At 42.4% G+C, this 20,985-nt stretch overlaps 1 protein-coding gene across 1 annotated transcript in view; it reads left to right on the top strand.

Annotated features, from left to right (window-relative positions):
* The window catches only part of LOC145401958 (uncharacterized), a 189,911-nt gene that overhangs the window by 74,597 nt on the left and 94,329 nt on the right, over positions 1-20,985 (top strand). Inside the window, exon 4 of the mRNA XM_080274063.1 lies at positions 17,396-17,511. Coding sequence (XP_080130189.1) covers positions 17,396-17,511 — 116 coding nt within the window. The remainder of the gene's footprint in view (positions 1-17,395; positions 17,512-20,985) is intronic.

Genomic DNA, 20,985 nt, shown 5'->3' with positions numbered 1-20,985 from the left:
TTTCTTACACACTCTCCCAAACTCATCCACCAAGCCTTGCAGCTCCCCTTCGTCTTCACTCAACAACACATTATCATCTGCAAACAACAGTACAGGGAGTTTCCAAACACTATCCTCTCTCACCAGGGCCACTCCAACATCCACTACCCTACCTTGTACCTCTTTTATTACCCCATCCATGTACAGATTCAACAACCATGGAGACATGACACATCCCTGTTTCAACCCAACTTTCAGAGAGAAAAATTCACTTAGTTCACCATCCACACGCACTGCAGCCTTCGCACCATCGTACATACTCTTCACAGCATTCAACAACTTCCCATCTACTCCATATATTCTTAACACTTTCCACAGTCCTTGTCTATCCACCCTGTCATATGCTTTCTCCAAATCCATGAAAGCCGCATACAACTTCTTTCCCTTCTCCAGAAACTTTTCCACTAAAGATCTAAGAATGAATATCTGATCTACACAACCTCTTCCCTTCCTAAAGCCTCCCTGTTCTTCTCCAACTAATTTCTCTGTTCTTTCTCTAACTCTGTCAATAAGTATCCTACCATACACTTTTCCTATTATACTAAGAAGACAAATGCCCCTATGATTACCACACACTTCTTTTTCCCCTTTTCCCTTGTACAAGGGAATAATTATACCAGACTTCCAATCCTCCGGGACTCTACCTTCCTCCCAGGCCAATCTGCACATCTTCCACATCATTCTACTACTATCTCTCCCCCATGTTTCAGCATTTCACCACACACTCCATCAATTCCTGGGGCTTTCCCTGATTTAACTTTCTTCATTGCTTCCACAACTTCTATCCTACTGATTTCTTCCTGTCTTCTCACCTCCCTCCTTCTCCCAGCCATTCCCCAGCCACTTATACTTGCATTACTTCCATCCTCTGTGTTCAACAATTCCTTAAAGTGTTCTCTCCATCTGCTCACTTTTTCTCCCTTCTCCACTAGTAATCTACCATTTTTATCTTTCACTCCCCTGCTAACTTCACTTCCACCCTGTCTTACTCTTTTCACCTCTTTCCAGAACATTTTCTTACAGTCCCTCCACTTTACACTCAAATTCCTTCCAAATTCCTCATCCACTCTCTTCTTACTCTCTCTTACTAATCTTTTCACCTCTCTCTTTCTTTCTACATATAACTCTCTCTTAGGCCTCTCAACTTCTTCCACGCCCCTATTTCTCATCCATTCATTGTGTGCTTTCTTCTTTAGTGCCACAGCCTGTCTCACCTCTTCAGTCCACCATGCTGTTCCTTGCACCCCCTTCTGTCTTCTCTTCCTTCCACACACCACATCACACGCTGCACATGTTTCTTCTGTAAATATCCTACACACACCTTCCACATCTCCCATCTGCTCCAATTCATATTTGCCCAATCGTTCCTCTACTTCTCTCTTATACTCTGCCTTTTTCTCATCCTCTTGTAACCTTTCCAATCTCCTTGCAACTACTCCTTCCTCTCGTCTTTCCCTTCTTCTATTCCTCCATCTTACTTGAATCCTAATTCTGGCCACCACCAAGTAGTGGTCAGAAAGTCCACTCCCCCAACCTCTATAAGCTCTTGCATCCATTACACATCTTCGCATCCTTTCATCCACACACACACAATCAATCATTGCCTTCCTTTCATTCAGTTCACCACCCACCCTTCTCATCACTCGCCATGTATACCTGTGGATCATTTTATGCCTGAAGAGGGTATTGGCTATCACCAACCCCCTCCCAGCACAAATGTCCAGTGACGCACTCCCATTCTCATTTATCTCAGCAGGCACACCCCACTCACCAACTATTCCTTCCACCTTCACGTTCTCAACTTTACCATTCATATCACCGATCAAAAACACTCTCTCATTCCTTCCAAACTTTTCCATGCACACTTCTACATTTGTCCAGAACTCTTCTCTCACTCTTCTAGCACGATCTTGCGTTGGCGCATACACACACACAATTGCCCACATTTGTATTCCAACTTTCAACTTTACCCACACAATCCTTGACCCAACTGATCCATACTGTCTTATGCTCTTCTTCCATCTTTTACTCACAACTATACATACTCCTTCCTTTGCCCTCTCATTCTCACCTACTCCTGCACATATACCCCATCCATACTCCCATTCTCTCACACTTTCTCCTCTCCATTTTGTTTCAGTTATTCCACATACATCCACTTTCGCATCCTCAAGCACCTGGACAATCTCTCTCTCTTTCACCTCATCATTCGCTCCCCTTACATTCCAAGTTCCGATAACCATGTCCTTTGTCCGGTCCTTGGTCGTCATCGTTTGGTCAGTCCTTGTCCGAGGCTTATTGTTTGTTTTTGTAGTTAGTTGTTTTCCGGGGAGGGGCACTAACCCTCCGCCAACCCTTTTAGTCGCCTTTTACGACAAGCAGGGATACTGGGGGAGTATTCTTGAAAAACACTGTGAAAGCAATGAAAATTACGAGCGCGTATGACCTTCCCACTTGCCATTGTTCGCCGATGGTGTTCTGTCATTTATTATCGATAAAAACACTCATACTTTATATTTCTATTACTATATAACACTTATATATATCTACAGTCTTTATCCATAAGTTTCCTTCAGTAATAGTAGTTTATTGTCACTGTAGACATTCAATTTCTCTTTCAGTAAAATACGTAGCATTCACTTTCTCATCCTGTATATTAGCGTTGAGAGTGAATCTGTCACTTTCACTTTCATAACTCATAGTATTCATACATGCTAGAGTGAAGCTTTCACTTTCATTACTGCTAGTATATATACTCATATTCTTATATTACTACTCCTTTGCATTTCTATTTACATTCTCTATTTTATTTACATTATTTACATTTCTATTTTATTTACACTGTTATGTACAGTCACTTGCAGTAACTTTTAAAACTATTTTCCACTGTTCACTTATATTTACATTCATTGCTTTCACTTGCTGTTTGCACATTATTTACACATTATTTACATTTCCACTTTCACTGTTTTACTCACCAGAAAGATCGTAGTCACTGTCTGTCATTTTCATTGACAAATTAGCCAGTTCACGTTCCACAACAGTCACTTAGCTCTTTACTCCTTTCCACACGAGGTTCAGTAGGGGGTAGAGGTCACAGGGCCCTTTGCATGGGGCTAAAAAGTGACGGAATTGGACAGGCGCTATTCCAACGTGCTTTCACCTTGAAAGATGACAGTAAACTGAATACAGTGTGGTGGCCTGCCTAGGGGGAGTGCAATGCTGCCAAAGTCTGCTTGGTGACAGCTGCTAATATATACGCAATGAAATGATTGGCAGGAAATCTAGACAATACATAATAAATTAGGTAGTTCCAGGTGAATGTAAATATCAGTTAGGCTTCTCCCTTCCTTTCTTATATATATTTTTATTACGAGAATAGATTATACGGCATATTTCAAGGGGAAATAAACAGCGAAAATTAGCGAACGAGTGCATGTGGGGTGTTGTCAGGTTAGAATTAGCCAATTCCAGGTGTATGGCACTATCACTTACCTTTTTTTTTTTTTTATATATATTACTTGGTATAAGAATAGGGCATAGGGCTTAATTCAATGGATGAAATCAGTGGAAAATTCCAGGGAAGATTTACTTAGTGTAGCACGGCCAGGCAGGCGAGAGGAGAGGGTAATGGAGGGGAGGTAGGGAGGGGAGTCAAGAACGGGGAGAAATGGCTAAGTTGTCAACAATGGATGGGAGTACAGATGAGATTAGGAGTGCTGACTAGTGTTGGACACTGGCAGTAGTGATAGATGATACAAGCAACCACTTCAAAGCCTGGGTGAATTCAAAATAACACAGAATCACAAAAGTGACGCCCTGCGGTATGATCCCTTGCTCCCAAGTGTCACAAAAATGATACCCCGCGGTTAAGGGGTTAAGTACCAGTCCAGCAGGCAGGTGCCCACTTTTCGGATAGGACCACTTTCCGGCCATACCTTTGGCTCTATTACATCGGATAGTATGTATATACAGTATATATATATATATATATATATATATATATACAGTGTGTGTGTATATACAGTATATATATATATATCCATCCATCCATCATCCAATCCTACATTGCCCCACGAGGAGCGTAGGAGCCCGGGGTTAGGCAGTTGGTCCCGACATTTAAGATGAGAGTGACCAGCCTCACTCATCCCTGAGTGGCATTACATGAGCAATCAACCCCAACCATCCCTTGGATATAAACCTTCACCGGCTCAATCTGATTGGAGCGCAATTATTACTCACTAAACCACCAGGCGCCAAAATTTGGTTATATGGTTACCACCCAGCGTGGTAAATGGTTTCCTGGTGTACAGGAAACCATGTGGCCTGTCACCTAGTGTAGAGTCACCCACAGGCAGAAGGAAGAGGAAAGAATGAAGGAAAGAAAGACAGAAGGAAGAGTGTAAAGTCACCCGTAGGCAGAAGGACAAGGAAAGAATGAATGAAAGAAAGAAACAAGAGGATGAAAGGAAAGAATGATGGATAGGAAGGGGCAGACACCCGACAGCAGCACAACATTGAGTGGATGGTGAGCGCCCCCACCTACCACCAAATATATATATATACTGTATATATATATATATATATATATATATAGATAGATAGATAGATATAGATATATATATATATATATATATAAGATAGATAGATATAGATATACAGGTATAGATAGATAGATAGATAGATAGATATACATATATATATATATATATATATATATATATATATATATATATATATACACAAACAATAAGCCTCGGACAAGGACTGACTAAACGTTGACGACCAAGGACCGGACAAAGGACATTGCAATTGGAACGTGGAATGTAAGGGGAGCAAATGATGAGGTGAAAGAGAGAGAGATTGTCCAGGTGCTTGAGGATGCGAAAGTGGATGTATGTGGAATAACTGAAACAAAATGGAGAGGAGAAAGTGTGAGAGAATGGGAGTATGGATGGGGTATATGTGCAGGAGTAGGTGAGAATGAGAGGGCAAAGGAAGGAGTATGTACAGTATAGTTGTGAGTAAAAGATGGAAGAGGAGCATAAGACAGTATGGATCAGTTGGATCAAGGATTGTGTGGGTAAAGTTGAAAGTTGGAATACAAATGTGGGCGATTGTGTGTGTGTGTATGTGCCAACGCAAGATCGTGCTAGAAGAGTGAGAGAAGAGTTCTGGACAAATGTAGAAGTGTGCATGGAAAAGTTTGGAAGGAATGATAGAGTGTTTTTGATTGGTGATATGAATGGTAAAGTTGGGAATGTGAAGGTGGATGGAATAGTTGGTGAGTGGGGTGTGCCTGCTGAGATAGATGAGAATGGGAGTGCGTTAGTGGACATTTGTGCTGGGAGGGGGTTGGTGATAGCCAATACCTTCTTCAGGCATAAAATGATCCACAGGTATACATGGCGAGTGATGAGAAGGGTGGGTGGTGAATTGAGTGAAAGGAAGACAATGATTGATTATGTGTGTGTGGATGAAAGGATGCGAAGATGTATATTGGATGCAAGAGTTTATAGAGGTTGGGGGAGTGGACTTTCTGACCACTACTTGGTGGTGGCCAGAGTTAAAGTTCAAGTAAGATGGAGGAATAGAAGAAGGGAAAGACGAGAGGAAGGAGTAGTTGCAAGGAGAGTGGAAAGGTTACAAGAGGATGAGAAAAAGGCAGAGTATAAGAGAGAAGTGGAGGAACGATTGGGCAAATATGAGTTGGAGCAGATGGGGGACGTGGAAGGTGTGTGTAGAATATTTACGGAAGAAATATGTGCAGCATGTGATGTGGTGTGTGGAAGGAAGAGAAGACGGAGGAGGGTGCAAGGAACAGCGTGGTGGACTGAAGAGGTGAAACGGGCTGTGGCACAAAAGAAGAAAGCATACAATGAATGGATGAGAAATAGGGACGTGGAAGAAGTTGAGAGGCGGAAGAGAGAGTTATATGTAGAAAGAAAGAGAGAGGTGAAAAGATTAGTAAGAGAGAGTAAGAAGGGAGTGGATGAGGAATTTGGAAGGAATTTGAGTGTAAAGTGGAGGGACTGTAAGAAAATGTTCTGGAAAGAGGTGAAAAGAGTAAGACAGGGTGGAAGTGGAGTTAGCAGAGGAGTGAAAGATAAAAATGGTAGAGTACTAGTGGAGAAGGGAGAAAAAGTGAGCAGATGGAGAGAACACTTTAAGGAATTGTTGAACGTGGAGGATGGAAGTAATGCGAGTATAAGTGGCTGGGGAATGGCTGGGAGAAGAAGGGAGGTGAGAAGACAGGAAGAAATCAGTAGGATGGAAGTTGTGGAAGCAATGAAGAAAGTTAAATCAGGGAAAGCCCCAGGAATTGATGGAGTGTGTGGTGAAATGCTGAAGCATGGGGGAGAGATAGTAGTAGAATGGATGTGGAAGATGTGCAGATTGGCCTGGGAGGAAGGTAGAGTCCCGGAGGATTGGAAGTCAGGTATAATTATTCCCTTGTACAAAGGAAAAGGGGAAAAAGAAGTGTGTGGTAATCATAGGGGCATTTGTCTTCTTAGTATAATAGGAAAAGTATATGGTAGGATACTTATTGACAGAGTTAGAGAAAGAACAGAGAAATTAGTTGGAGAAGAACAGGGAGGCTTTAGGAAGGGAAGAGGTTGTGTAGATCAGATATTCATTCTCAGATCTTTAGTGGAAAAGTTTCTAGAGAAGGGAAAGAAGTTGTATGCGGCTTTCATGGATTTGGAGAAAGCATATGACAGGGTGGATAGACTAGGATTGTGGAAAGTGTTAAGAATATATGGAATAGATGGGAAGTTGTTGAATGCTGTGAAGAGTATGTACGATGGTGCAAAGGCTGCAGTGCGTGTGGATGGTGAACTAAGTGAATTTTTCTCTGTGAAAGTTGGGTTGAAACAGGGATGTGTCATGTCTCCATGGTTGTTCAATCTGTACATGGATGGGGTAATAAAAGAGGTACAAGGTAGGGTAGTGGATGTTGGAGTGGCCCTGGTGAGAGAGGATAGTGTTTGGAAACTCCCTTTACTGTTGTTTGCAGATGATACCGTGTTGTTGAGTGAAGACGAAGGGGAGCTGCAAGGCTTGGTAGATGAGTTTGAGAGAGTGTGTAGGAAACGGAATCTAAAGGTGAATGTAGGGAAGAGTAAAGTGATGGTCTTTGAGAGAGGTGAAGTCAGTGAATGTACAGTGAGGTTGGATGGTGAGGAATTGGAAAATGTGAGTATGTTTAAGTACTTGGGTAGTGTGATGAGTAAGGATGGAGGTTTGGAGGGTGAAGTGCTTGAAATTGTACAGCAGGGAAGAAAGGTTGCTGGTTCTTTGAAAGCAGTGATAAGAAACAGGGAAGTGAGCATGGAAGTGAAAAAGTTACTACATGACAGTATTGTGATACCAACTCTAACGTATGGAAGTGAAGCTTGGACGTTGTTGGAAGGACACAAGTCAAGAGTGAGAGCCGTGGAAATGAGTTATTTAAGAGGAGCCTGTGGAGTCACATAGAGAGACAGGCTGACGAATGAGGATATAAAGGAGCGTTGTGGTGTTCATGTGGATGTGATAGGAAGCGTTGTGAGGAACACACTGAGGTGGTTTGGCCATGTGGAGAGGATGGAGGGTGAAAGACTGATGAAGAGAGTGTATGTGAGTGAGGTGGAGGGAGAAAGGGGGAGCGGGAGGCTGAGGATGAGATGGAGAGATGGGGTGGAGAGGTATATGAGAGAGGGGGGTGTGAGTTGGGAGCAGGGGAGTGAAATGGCGGGGGACAAGGCGACTTGGAGGCGATTTGTTTGTGGCCACCCCAAACGGGATTGAGGCGTCTGGCAATAGATAGATAGATAGATAGATAGATATACACAGTAAAATCTCAGATTTCGATGGACATATGTACTCAAAAACCGCATCTAAATTCAAAACATCTAAATTTAAACTGAACTTCTTATGGGAAAAATTAGTTTGGGTCTGGCCCTCCAAACCTAACTACCTAAAATCATGATTTTTTGCTCACACCCCCTGTAAACTTTATGAACTATAATTGTGGTTAAGTAACTGTAGTTCTGCATTGAATTGCCATACTGTCAGCAAGTGTATACTTGGAGTATTTCTGCCCTTTTCTGTACTGCCATTTCTCCTTTGGCTGCAAAGATTTAGAGGTGCCAGGCTGTTTTTGTACATCACCACTGCTACCCAAAGAACCACTGTTGCTTGTCATTTTGAAACAGGTAAGTTGCAGCGAAAATGCAAAGAAAATACATACAACTAAATTGCAGTGAAATGCATGTCCACATATGGTTAGGCTCATACTTTTTCTTATAATTTTCCTTCACTTCTAGCGTTTTGGTTCGCATCAAAAATATTATCTTTGCTTGTTTTGGTTGGAGTCTGGACCTGAGAGCACATGTTACATACGATATTAGGTTAAGTTCATACTTTTTCATACAATTTTCCTTCTCTTCTAGTATTTTGGTTCACATCAAACATATTATCTTGGCTTGTTTTGGTTGAAGTCTGGACCTGAGGGCATCGAAATTCACGAATTTGCATACAAAAGTAGGGTAGGCGGACCACTCCAAAATGCATTGAAATTTGATTCATCGAATTATAAACTGCTGAAATTTGAGATTTTACTGTATATATATACGGGACATGCATAGCACTTATTTAAACCTATTTAAGACCCTATTCACACCAATAATGGACATAAAGCATGAAATAAATGAAAAGGAACCAGAGAATGAGGAATTAGAAGTGGATGTGGAAAATACTTAGGCCTAGTAGTGTATAGGGTACTGTACTTACACCACATCTGTGGCCATCTCCTCTAACTTCCTAAGGCTCTGGTAGTTGTGATAATGCTCTTGAAGCACATTCAGTAATCCAGTGTTGTGCTACACTTAATTCTTTGCAGTGTGAGTTATAATTGTTTAACACTGCACATTCTTCTTAACTGAATCACGCCAGTTTCAACTGCCACTTTGCACTCCACACTTAATCCTTTGCACTCTAAATTCTAATTTCTTAACACTGCACAACACTGTAAATTCCCATTAGGTCTAGTGGCGAGGTATTGCAGTTTATTCACTGTTTATTCATAAAAAACGTGCACGTGTGGCATCCACTGCGATGGATGTCGTCCCTGAACGAAGGTTAGGCAGTAACTGGGGACAGGGTTGCCAGATCTGATTTTGGCCACATTACCAAACTCCACAATTTTTGTTACCAAATTTATGTTTTCACTAGCAGATTCTTTAAGGAAGCATTTATTCTTCAATAATTATAAGTACAAATGGAAATAATCACTCTCCTTATAATCGGCAGCATATTTATTTTTGCGTTATGTATGCTAGCAGATTAATCAAAGAAAGCAGACAGTCCACCATCTCCATTCTCTATATCTTCATACATGTGAAAAATCTGTTTGGTAATGGATCTTGCTGATTCCCTATCAAACAAACTTTTTAGTACCAAATTGACCCACATTTGGTACTGAAAAATATCAAATGGCAACCATGAGTGGGGATGGGGGAAGGGAGAGGGAGAAAGGGGTGAAGGGGCCATGGTATAAACAGCTGTTTGGCGCCACGCAGCAAGTTCAAATTACAGGTGGGAAAAAATTCAGATTTCAGGGGGATCTTTTTCTTTTTTTTGGACATTTTTGGGTTCCGAAGGTCCAGGCCCACAATGTCGGGTAAGCGGGGATTCTGGAAAGTGGGCATCCGGAAAGTACAGCAATTACTCTCTCTCTCTCTCTCTCTTTCTCTATGGAGCCTCTGTGGTACAGTGGTAAAGTGTACATTTTCGTACATTGAAGAACAAGGGTTCGCGCCCCGTCAGGGTAATAAACTTTGGGAGCATTCTTCTGGCCACATACTGCATTGGCAGACATCGGGGTTGCCATGGTTGAACCAGTGTTGCATACTATAAAGTATGCTTGCACCCAGTCGGCTCGTGCGGGCAGATTACACTTGGTTCACAGACTACACACACATCCAAAGCCACTCCAACACTACAATACACTTACAAGCACTTCTCACCCTACATACAATCTCTACTAGACAGCCTAAGCCATTTGGTAGAGATACATTGGCTGTATTTTCCCCACTTTGGTTGGGATAGGCCGGTCCTGCAGTGAACACTCAAATGACTGATGAGATCTATCTATCTGTCTATCTATAGCCCGATGCCCTAATCCCGCAAAGGGTCGCCGCAGCCAAAATGCCTCCAAGTCGTTCTGTCACCACCATTTGACTACCCTCCCCCCAGATCACCCCCCCTCCCTCATATACTTCTCAACTCCATCCCTCCACCTCATCCTCAGTCTACCTCTCCCTCTCCCTCCCTCCACCTCACCTACATACACCCTCTTAGTCAGTCTTTCATTCTCCATTCTCTTCACATGTCCAAGCCACCTCAGTGTATTTCTCCTAATCTTCTCATCCACATCCACCCCACAGTGTTCCTTCACTTCATTCGTCAACCTGTCCCTCCACGTGACTCCACATGCTCCTCTCAAGTAACTCATTTCCACTGCCCTCACTCTTGACTTGTTCCCCTCTTGCAAGGTCCATGCCTCGCTTCCATACGTCAGGGTAGGGATCACAATACTATCATGCAGTGACTTCTTAACTTCCATACTCACCTCCCTATTTCTCATCACTGCTTTCAGTGTACCAACAACCTTCCTTCCCTGCTGTACCCTTTCACGTACTTCATCCAAAGTTCCATCCTTACTCATCACACTACCCAAGTACTTGAATTCACTCACATTCTCCATATCCTTACCATCTAACCTCACTGCACACTCTGTGACTTCATTCCTCTCAAACACCATAACTTTACTTTTGTTTACATTAACTTTCAGATTCCTCCTCCTACACACTGTCCCAAATTCATTCACCAAACCTTGCAACTCCCAGTCATCTTCACTCAACAGTACTGTATCATCAGCAAACAGCAACACTGGAAGCTTCCAAATCTCACCCTCATTCATTAGAGTCACCCCCACATCCACTGCCCTACCCTGCACCTCCTTTACAACCCCATCCATGTATATATTAAGCAGCCATGGAGACATCACACAACCCTGTTTCAGTCCCACATTGAGATCAAAGAACTCACTCAGCTCACCATCCACTTGCACCGTAGCCCTAGCTCCCTCGTACATACTCTTCACAGCACTCAACAATTTTCCCTCCACTCCATATATTCTTAATACCTTCCACATACCATGCCTATCTATTCTGTCATAAGCTTTCTCCAAGTCCATGAAGGCAGCATACACTTTCCTTCCCTTCTCTAGATACTTCTCCACTAAACATCTTAGAACAAATATCTGATCTACACACCCTTTTCCCTTCCTAAATCCCCCTTGTTCTTCTCCAACTAGCTCCTCTGTCATATGCCTAACCCTATCAATGAGTATTCTACCATATATTTTACCAGTCACATTAAGAAGGCAAATACCCCTATGGTTACCACATACTTCTCTCTCCCCTTTTCCTTTGTATAAAGGAACAATATTATTATACCTGGTTTCCAGGCCTCTGGAACCCTTCCCTCTTCCCAAGCCAATCTACACAACTTCCATATCCACTCCAAAACAATCTCACCCCCATACCTAAGCATTTCACCAAACACTCCATTAATTCCTGGGGCCTTTCCCAACTTAATATTCTTCATCGCTTCCACTACTTCCGCCCTACTGATCTCTTCCTCCCTCCTCTCATCTCTTCTTCTCCCAGCCATTCCCCAACCACTTATACTCGCACTGCTCTCACTCTCTACATTCAACAAATCCTCAAAGTGCTCCTTCCATTTCTCAGTTTCTCTCTCTTCTCCACCAACAATCTATTATTCCTATCTTTCACTCCCCTACTATTTCCCCTTTCACACTGCCTTACTTTCTTTACCTCCTTCCAAAACAATTTCTTACTCTCCCTCCATTTCACACTCAGATTCCTCCCAAACTCTTCATCCACTTTCTTCTTACTCTTCTTCACCAGTCTCTTAACCTCCCTTCTCCTGCCCACATATACCTCTCTCTTCTCTCTCTCATCTTCTCCCCTACCTCTACTCGCTAACCATTCACTATATGCCTTCTTCTTTTGTTCCACAGCTCTTTTCGCCTCATCATTCCACCATGCTGTCCCTTGCACACCCTTGCATCTCCTCCTCACTCCACAAACCACCTCACATGCTGCGCCTATCTCTTCCGTGAATATATTACATACGTCTTCCACCCCTTCCATCTGCTCTAGCTCATACCTTCCCAATCTTTCTTCCACTATGCTCTTATACTCTGTCATTTTCTCACTATCTTGCAATTTCTCCACTCTTCTCACAGGAGCTGTTTCCTCCTGTCTTCCCCTTCGTCTCCTCAACCACTTTCTTTGCAGCTCTAGCTTGGCCATCACTAAGTGATGGTCTGAGACTCCATTCCCCCACCCTCTCCACACTCTTGCATCCAACACTTGTCTTCTCATTCGCTCATCCACGCACACGTAGTCTATCATTGCCTGTCGTTCAACAAGTTCACCATCCATCCTCCTCATTACTCTCCATGAGATGATATATATATATATATATATATATATATATATATATATATAGGTAGGTAGATAGATAGATAGATATAGATAGATAGATACATAGATGTAGATATAGATAGCTGACTGAAGGGTCAGAGGTTTGAATCCACCCAAGCGTCAAGGGTCATTGGTAGACATCAGGAAGGGCATCCAATCATAAAGTGCTATATGCTCCAAAACCAAAGTCTTCTACCCATGGGCAACACCTTAGCCCTTATTGAGAAAAGGGGACACAGCTTTAAAAAAAAAATAATGAAAATAAAAAAAAATAAAAAAAATAAATTCCTTGCCACATATAAAGCTGATTTGTCAGTCTCCTCTAAATTACACTACCATTTTTCTCTCCCTGTATCTATTGCCAGACACCTTAATCCCACAAGTGGTGGCCACAAACAAATCGCCTCTGTGTCACCCTGTCCCCTGCCATTTCACTGCCCTGCTCCCAGTGTACACCCCCCTCGTTAATATACCTCTCCACTCCATCCCTCCATCTCATCCTTGGCCTCCCCCTCCCTTTGCCCTCCCTCCACCTCACATACACTCTCCTCGTCTGTCTCTTGGTCTCCATCCTCTCCATATGGCCAAAGCAACTCAGTGTATTTCTCCTAACACCTTCCGTCTCATCCACATCCACACCACAGTGCTCCTGCACTTCCTCATTTGTCAGTCTGTCCCTCCATATAACTCCACATGCTCCTCTCAAATAACTCATTTCCACGGCTCTCACTCTTGACTTGTGTCCCTCCAACAAGGTTAAAGCTTCACATCCATACATTAGAGGTGGTATCACAACACTGTCATGTAGTAACTTTTTCACTCATGAAAGTTCAAACTGAGGAGTGAGCGGGCTGTGGAGCAGAGGGACAGGGAAACAAAGGCTGTCATGTTGCCAGTTTTACTTTTATCTGCATTTTCGCAAGACGTTTTATTTAATCATTCAATATAGATATACAATAGCATATGTAATTTCTTACAAAAGTCATTAAAACATTATTTAAATTAAATATTCACTCCCTTATAAATTATTAGGCTGTGGATATTTGATTTAAATAATATGTTTTAATGATTATTGTAAGGAATTGCATATGCTGCTCAGAATAAATAATGTATTTATATTATTATTTACTAATAATAATAATTTAAAAAATATTAAAATACTTTATCTCTGTTGAAGCATTTTAAGAAATGCTACTACCCTCCATCTCTCTCGCCTCCCCCCAGCCTCCCCCATCCCTTGTCCACAAATACGGGCAGCTTCCAAGACCACGTGTCCCTTGGATTGTGCAGTTCGCAATCCACAGGACAGGTGCAGACGCGCAAATTAAGTTGTGCAAGCGCAACTAAATTTGCGCTTGCGCACCTGCCTCTTTTCATGTGCGAAAGCGCAATATTGCACATGGTCTCGTGCGGTGCGCAATGCGCAAACTATATTCACCGGAGTGCAGCGGTGCGTAATTGCGCATTGCGCAAGTGTTTGCGCACCTGCCTAGCACTGTGTATGTGTATATATATATATATATGTATATACTGTACAGTAATCCCTCCACTATCTGATGTAATAGAGCCAAAGGCATGTCTGGAAAGTGGTCCCGTCCGGAAAGTAGGGACCTTCCTGCTGGCCTGGCACTTAAGGACCCTAACCCAGCCTAACTTTGAAAGCCACTTAAATAACTCCCTACTGGACATGCATAGCACCTATTTTTACCTATTTAAGACCCTATTCACACCAATAATGGACATAAACATGAAATAAATGAAAAGGAACCAAAGAATGAGGAATTAGAAGTGACTGTACCTCAGCCAGGGTACTTACAGCATGTCTGTGGCTGCCTTCTTAAAGCTTTGGCAGTGATGAAAATGCTCTTGAAGCATGTACAGTAATCCAGTGTTGTGCTGCACTTACAGTAATTCTTTGCACTGTGAGTTATAATTGTTTAACACTGCACATTGTTAATTGCTTCATGCCAGTTTCAACTGCCAGTTTGCACTCCACAGTTAATCCTTTGCACTCTTAATTCTAATTTCTTTGTGTGGTCTACTGGCGAGGTATTACAGTTTCTTCACTGTTTATTTCACAAAAAAACGAGCACCTGTGGCATCCCCTGCAATAAGCATCCACTCGCAATCGAAATTAAGCAGTAACTGTTGGAGTGTTGGTGATGGGGAAACAGAGTTGCCAGATCACAATGGCCACATTACCAAACTCCTCAATTTTCATTTAAAAATTTAACTTTTCATTACCAAATTCGTAAAGCTAGCATTTATTCTTCACTAATTATATACACAGGTAGAAATGCATGTAATCACTCTCCTTATAATTAACAGCATGTTGATTATTTTCACGCTATGTAGGCTAGCAAATTAATCGGAGAGAGCAGACAATCCACCATCTTCATCCTGTGTGTCCTCATACATGTGAAAAATCCATTTGGTAATGCATTATTCTAATTCATTGCCAAATGAATTTTTCATTACCAAATTGGCCCACATTTTGTAATGAAAAATACCAAATGGCAACCCTGACAGGGGAGGGGGGAGGGGGGAGGAAGGAAGGGATGAAGGGGCCATGGTGTAAACAGCTGTTCGGCGCTGCACGGCAATTTCAAATTATGGGAGGGAAAAAAATCTTTCTTGGAGGGGGATTTTTTTTTTGGGGGGGGGGGGGGGGAACTGAAGGTCCAGGGCCACAATGTCTGGTAAGTGGGGTGTCCAGAAAGTTGGCGTCCGGATAGTACAGTATAGGGATTACTTATATATATGGTTTGGCCATGTGGAGAGGATGGAGGGTGAAAGACTGACGAAGAGAGTGTATGTGAGTGAGGTGGAGGGTGGAAGAGGGAGGGGGAGACCGAGGATGAGATGGAGGGATGGGGTGGAGAGGTATATGAGAGAGGGGGGTGTGAGTTGGGAGCAGGGCAGTGAAATGGCGGGGGACAGGGCGACTTGGAGGCGATTTGTTTGTGGCCACCCCAAACGGGATTGAGGCGTCTGGCAATAGATAGATATATATATATATATATATATATATATATATATATATATATATATATATATATATATATATATATATGTATACAGTATATAAATACAGTACATCCCCACAGTACGCGAGTTCTGAGTATGCAGTCCCCTCTGTACGCGAGGGCCTATTTTTGTTTTTATTTATTTTTTATTTTTTAGTGTATTCTTTATTAGTACATGAATTGAACTCCTTGTAAGTGAGATGGGCAGCGAAGAGTGGCCCAAATCCGGGGTTACCCCGAGTACGTGACATTGCCCCCTCAAGAAGCGATAACAGTTGCCTACGCTCTGCCCACCTTGAGGAAGAGATAGCAACAGAAAAGGCAGCAACACCGGTGATGGAAAGTGAAGATTTGACCATGATGGAGATCAGCAAGGTACTGTGTGTCCTTGATAAATTCAAGGAAGAACTCAAGGATATCGAACGCTCTCAGTTGTGAGTGGAGGAGGTGATGTCTTCGCTGGACAGAACCTTCCGCTACTACACTGACAAGCACAACCAGGAAGTAAACAGACAGAAACACTCATCACCCATTTCCTTCAGCTTGAACAAAGTGGGGAATCACTCCCCTCAACATCAGAAGAGCCATATCTTGAGGAGAATCAAGAGGCTGATTCGATGTCTGAGGTGTCAGAAATAGACTTTGAAAAGTTTATGAACAAAATGAGTGCATTAGGTAGTGAAAGTGTCGAACGTGCTGGTGACGAAAGTGGTGAGGAAGGTGGTGTGTCGGGTGGTGTGGTGGGTGATGCAGGAGATGCATGCTAGGTGCCTCATCCTGCTTCGGATCCTCTTCTTACCTCCATCATGCCTGTTGTCCTCTTGGGTGAACATGAGCAGCCATATTCTTGTTGGTTTAGTTAAGCCATATCTTTGTTGATTTACCTAGTAAAGCCATAATCTTGTTGGTTTACTTTATCTTAGGTAATATGTCTTAGATAATTTCCCTGTATAGTACAATACTTACATCTGAAAGGTGTCTCAAGGGTTGCCCATGAAGGGGGGTGCCATCCATATGTAATTTTTCCCATAAGTTTATGTATTCACAGTATGCGAATTCTTAGTATGCGACGTCCTCTGCTGCTCATATAGCTGCGTACTAGGGGGTTGTACTGTATATATATATATACTGCATATATACTGTATATAGTGTGGGCTCGCACAATACGCATGACCACAGTGTGCGAATCGCATAGTACACAAGTGATCAAAAAGCATAACCATAAAACTTTCAATATGCGAGTTCAGCCCCCAATATGGAAGCAGATGCAAGGAGTGGCCCAAAACCGCTATTTTCTCAGACTACGCACCCCCACCCCCCCGGCATGACGTGCCCATCCTGACGTTAGAGGCTCATAGGGAAGGTGCTCAAGAGGAATCTCCAGTAAGATCACGCTATTAACGACCGACAATAACGTTTTCAGCAATAACATTAGGTCAGAATAGATACCCAGTTTCTATAATAACGTTTGGATTCACTTGAGTAACAGTTATTTTGTGGATGCCATGTTGTTATACTGCAAATATGTCATCTCACTCTTCATTGTGACTGTCTTCATTGTGCCAGCAACTTTCCTACCCTGCTGTACTCTTGCTTGCACTTTATCCCATAAGTTATATCCTTGTTTATCATACCACCAAAGTATTTGAAGGCACATTGAAAAATGCCTGCTGGAAATCCACAAATATAATTAAAAACTTTAAATCTGAGAATTTTAAAGATATGGTGTAACCACTTTCCCACAATACCTGAATGTGGCTGGTTCCTCAGGTTGGTGTGGTGACTGGGGATGACTTAATGCCACAGCGAGAGGAAGTGTTCAAGGCCGTCAGTGGAGATCCTCAGCTCCACTCAAAGTCTGTACAAAGTCTCAATGCTTATCTTGGGTAAGGAGCTTGATATGCATTACTACATGTTACTGTTGTACATTTTTTCTATATAAAATACTTTACCGTAATTTTTACCCATGAAAACACTATGATAAATAATAATGGTTTTATATTTACAGTATGTTTTTATTTGGATATGGGTATGCTTGTGTGTGGGTGATTGCTCTTTGGAGTAAAATGAAAATTTTACAGTACAGGTAGATGCATTCTAAATGAATGCCAGAGTTGATTAGTAAATATATATAAAACTAACTTCTTTCTACAGTGCTCCATTCCTACAATCTGTAGCAATAGTTTCCATACTAAGGTGCACAAGGACTGCTGGAGGCAGCACAATGTAAGAAATTTAATAGCCTACAGAGTAAATGCCATTAAAGGTAAACATGTCAGTGAACACCATTGTTCTGTACATTTCAGACCTAGATCGTGAGGTAAAAAGAGTATCATCAATTTCATATTAATTTGAATGGAACACATTGTATTTACAGTTGAATATACTGTATCCTGACCATGTCATCACTTTCATTTATAATGTGACATAAATGAGTTTGTGACTGAGCAAGACTGCAGTATTATGAACATTGCATGTAATTTCATCACAGACCATATATCTATCTATCTATCTATCTGTCTATATCAGTCTATTGCCAGACACCTCAATCCCGTTTGGGGTGGCCACAAACAAATTGCCTCCACATCGCCCTGTCCCCCGCCATTTCACTGCCCCGCTTCCAACTCACCCCCCCCCTCTCATATACCTCTCCACCCCATCCCTCCCATCTCATCCTCAGCCTCCCCCTCCCTCTTCCCCCCTCCACCTCACTCACATACACTCTCTTCGTCAGTCTTTCACCCTCCATCCTCTCCACATGGCCAAACTACCTCAGTGTATTCCTCCTAACGCTTCCTATCACATCCACATCCACACCACAACGCTTCTTTATATTCTCATTCGTAAGCCTGTCTCTCCATGTGACTCCACAGGCTCCTCTTAAATAATTCATTTCCACTGCTTTCACACTTGACTTGTGTCCTTCCAGCAATGTCCAAGCTTCACTTTCATATGTTAGAGTTGGTACAGTATCACAATACTGTCATGTAGTAACTTTTTCACTTCCATGCTCACTTCCCTGCTTCTTATCACTGCCTTCAAGGAACCAGCAACCTTTCTTCCCTGCTGTACCCTTTCAAGCACTTCACCCTCCAAACCTCCATCCTTACTCATCACACTACCCAAGTACTTAAACGTACTCACATTTTCCAAGTCCTCACCATCCAGCCTCTCTGTACATTCACTGACTTCACCTCTCTCAAAGACCATCACTTTACTCTTCCCTACATTCACCTTTAGATTCCTTTTCTTACACACTCTCCCAAACTCATCCACCAAGCCTTGCAGCTCTCCTTCGTCTTCACTTAACAACACAGTATCATCTGCAAACAACAGTACAGGGAGTTTCCAAACACTACCCTCTCTCACCAGGGCCACTCCAACATCCACTACCCTACCTTGTACCTCTTTTATTACCCCATCCATGTACAGATTGAACAACCATGGAGACATGACACATCCCTGTTTCAACCCAACCTTCAAAGAGAAAAATTCACTCAGTTCTCCATCCACACGCACTGCAGCCTTAGCACCATCATACATAATACTCTTCACAGCATTCAACAACTTCCCATCTACTCCATATATTCTCAATACTTTCCACAATCCTTGTCTATCCACCCTGTCATATGCTTTCTCCAAATCCATGAAAGCCGCATACAACTTCTTTCCCTTCTCTAGAAACTTTTCCACTAAAGTTCTAAGAATGAATATCAGATCTACACAACCTCTTCCCTTCCTGAAGCCTCTCTGTTCTTCTCCAACTAACTCCTCTGTTCTTTCTCTAACTCTGTCAATAAGTATCCTACCATACACTTTTCCTGTTATACTAAGAATACAGATGCCCCTATGATTACCACACACTTCTTTTTCCCCTTTTCCTTTGTACAAGGGAATAATCATACCTGACTTCCAATCCTCCGGGACTCTACCTTCCTCCCAGGCCAATCTGCACATTTTCCACATCCATTCTACTACTATCTCTCCCCCATGTTTCAGCATTTCACCACACACTCCATCAATTTCTGGGGCTTTCCCTAATTTAACTTTCTTCATTGCTTCCATAACTTCTATCCTACTGATTTCTTCCTGTCTTCTCATCTCCCTCCTCCTCCCAGCCATTCCCCAGCCACTTATACTCACATTACTTCCATCCTCTGTGTTCAACAGTTCCTTAAAGTGTTCTCTCCATCTGCTCACTTTAACTCCCTTCTCCACTAGTACTCTACCATTTTTATCTTTCACTCCCCCACTAACTTCACTTCCACCCTGTCTTACTCTTTTCACCTCTTTCCAGAACATTTTCTTACAGTCCCTTTACTTTACATTCAAGTTCCTTCCAAATTCCTCATCCTCTCTCTTCTTACTCTCTCTTACTAATCTTTTCACCTCTCTCTTTCTTTCTACATTTAACTCTCTCTTCCGCCTCTCAACTTTTTCCACGCCCCTATTTCTCATCCATTCATTGTATGCTTTCTTCTTTTGTGCCACAGCCTGTCTCACCTCTACATTCCACCACACTGTTCCTTGCACATCCCTCCGTCTTCTCTTCATCCCACACACCACATCACATGCTGCACATATTTCTTCTGTGAATATCCTGCACACACCTTCCACGTCCCCCATCTGCTCCAATTCATATTTGCCCAATCGTTCCTCCACTTCTCTCTTATACTCTGCCTTTTTCTCATCCTCTTGTAACCTTTCCACTCTCCTTACAAATACTCCTTCTTCCCGTCCCTCCCTTCTTCTATTTCTCCATCCTAATTGGACTTTGATTCTGGCCACCACCAAGTAGTGCTCAGAAAGTCCACTCCCCCAACCTCTATATGCTCTTGCATCCATTACACATTTTCGCATCCTTTCATCCACACATACATAATCAATCATTGCCTTCCTTTCATTCAGTTCACCACCCACCCTTCTCATCACTCGCCATGTATACCTGTGGATCATCTTGTGCCTGAAGAGGGTAATGGCTATCACCAACCCCCTCCCAGCACAGATGTCTACTAATGCACTGCCATTCTCATCTATCTCAGCAGGCACACCCCACTCACCAACTATTCCATCCACCTTCATATTCCCAACTTTACCATTCATATCACCGATCAGAAACACTCTCATTCCTTCCAAACTTTTCCATGCACACTTCCACATTTGTCCAGAACTCTTCTCTCACTCTGCTTGCACAATCTTGCATTGGCACATACACACACACACAATCGCCCACATTTTTATTCCAACTTTCAGTCTTACCTACACAATCCTTGACCCAAATGATCCATACTCTCTTATGCTCTTCTTCCATCTTTTACTCACAACTATACGTACTCCTTCTTTTGCCCCTTCATTCTCAC

The sequence above is a fragment of the Coenobita brevimanus genome, chromosome 57, assembly GCF_032717465.1.
Source record: "Coenobita brevimanus isolate Jiangsu-jjx chromosome 57, ASM3271746v2, whole genome shotgun sequence".
Taxonomy (NCBI): Eukaryota; Metazoa; Arthropoda; class Malacostraca; order Decapoda; family Coenobitidae; genus Coenobita; species Coenobita brevimanus.
The sequence above is the reverse complement of the archived record's forward strand: the minus strand, read 5'-3'. Positions and strand labels throughout refer to the sequence as shown.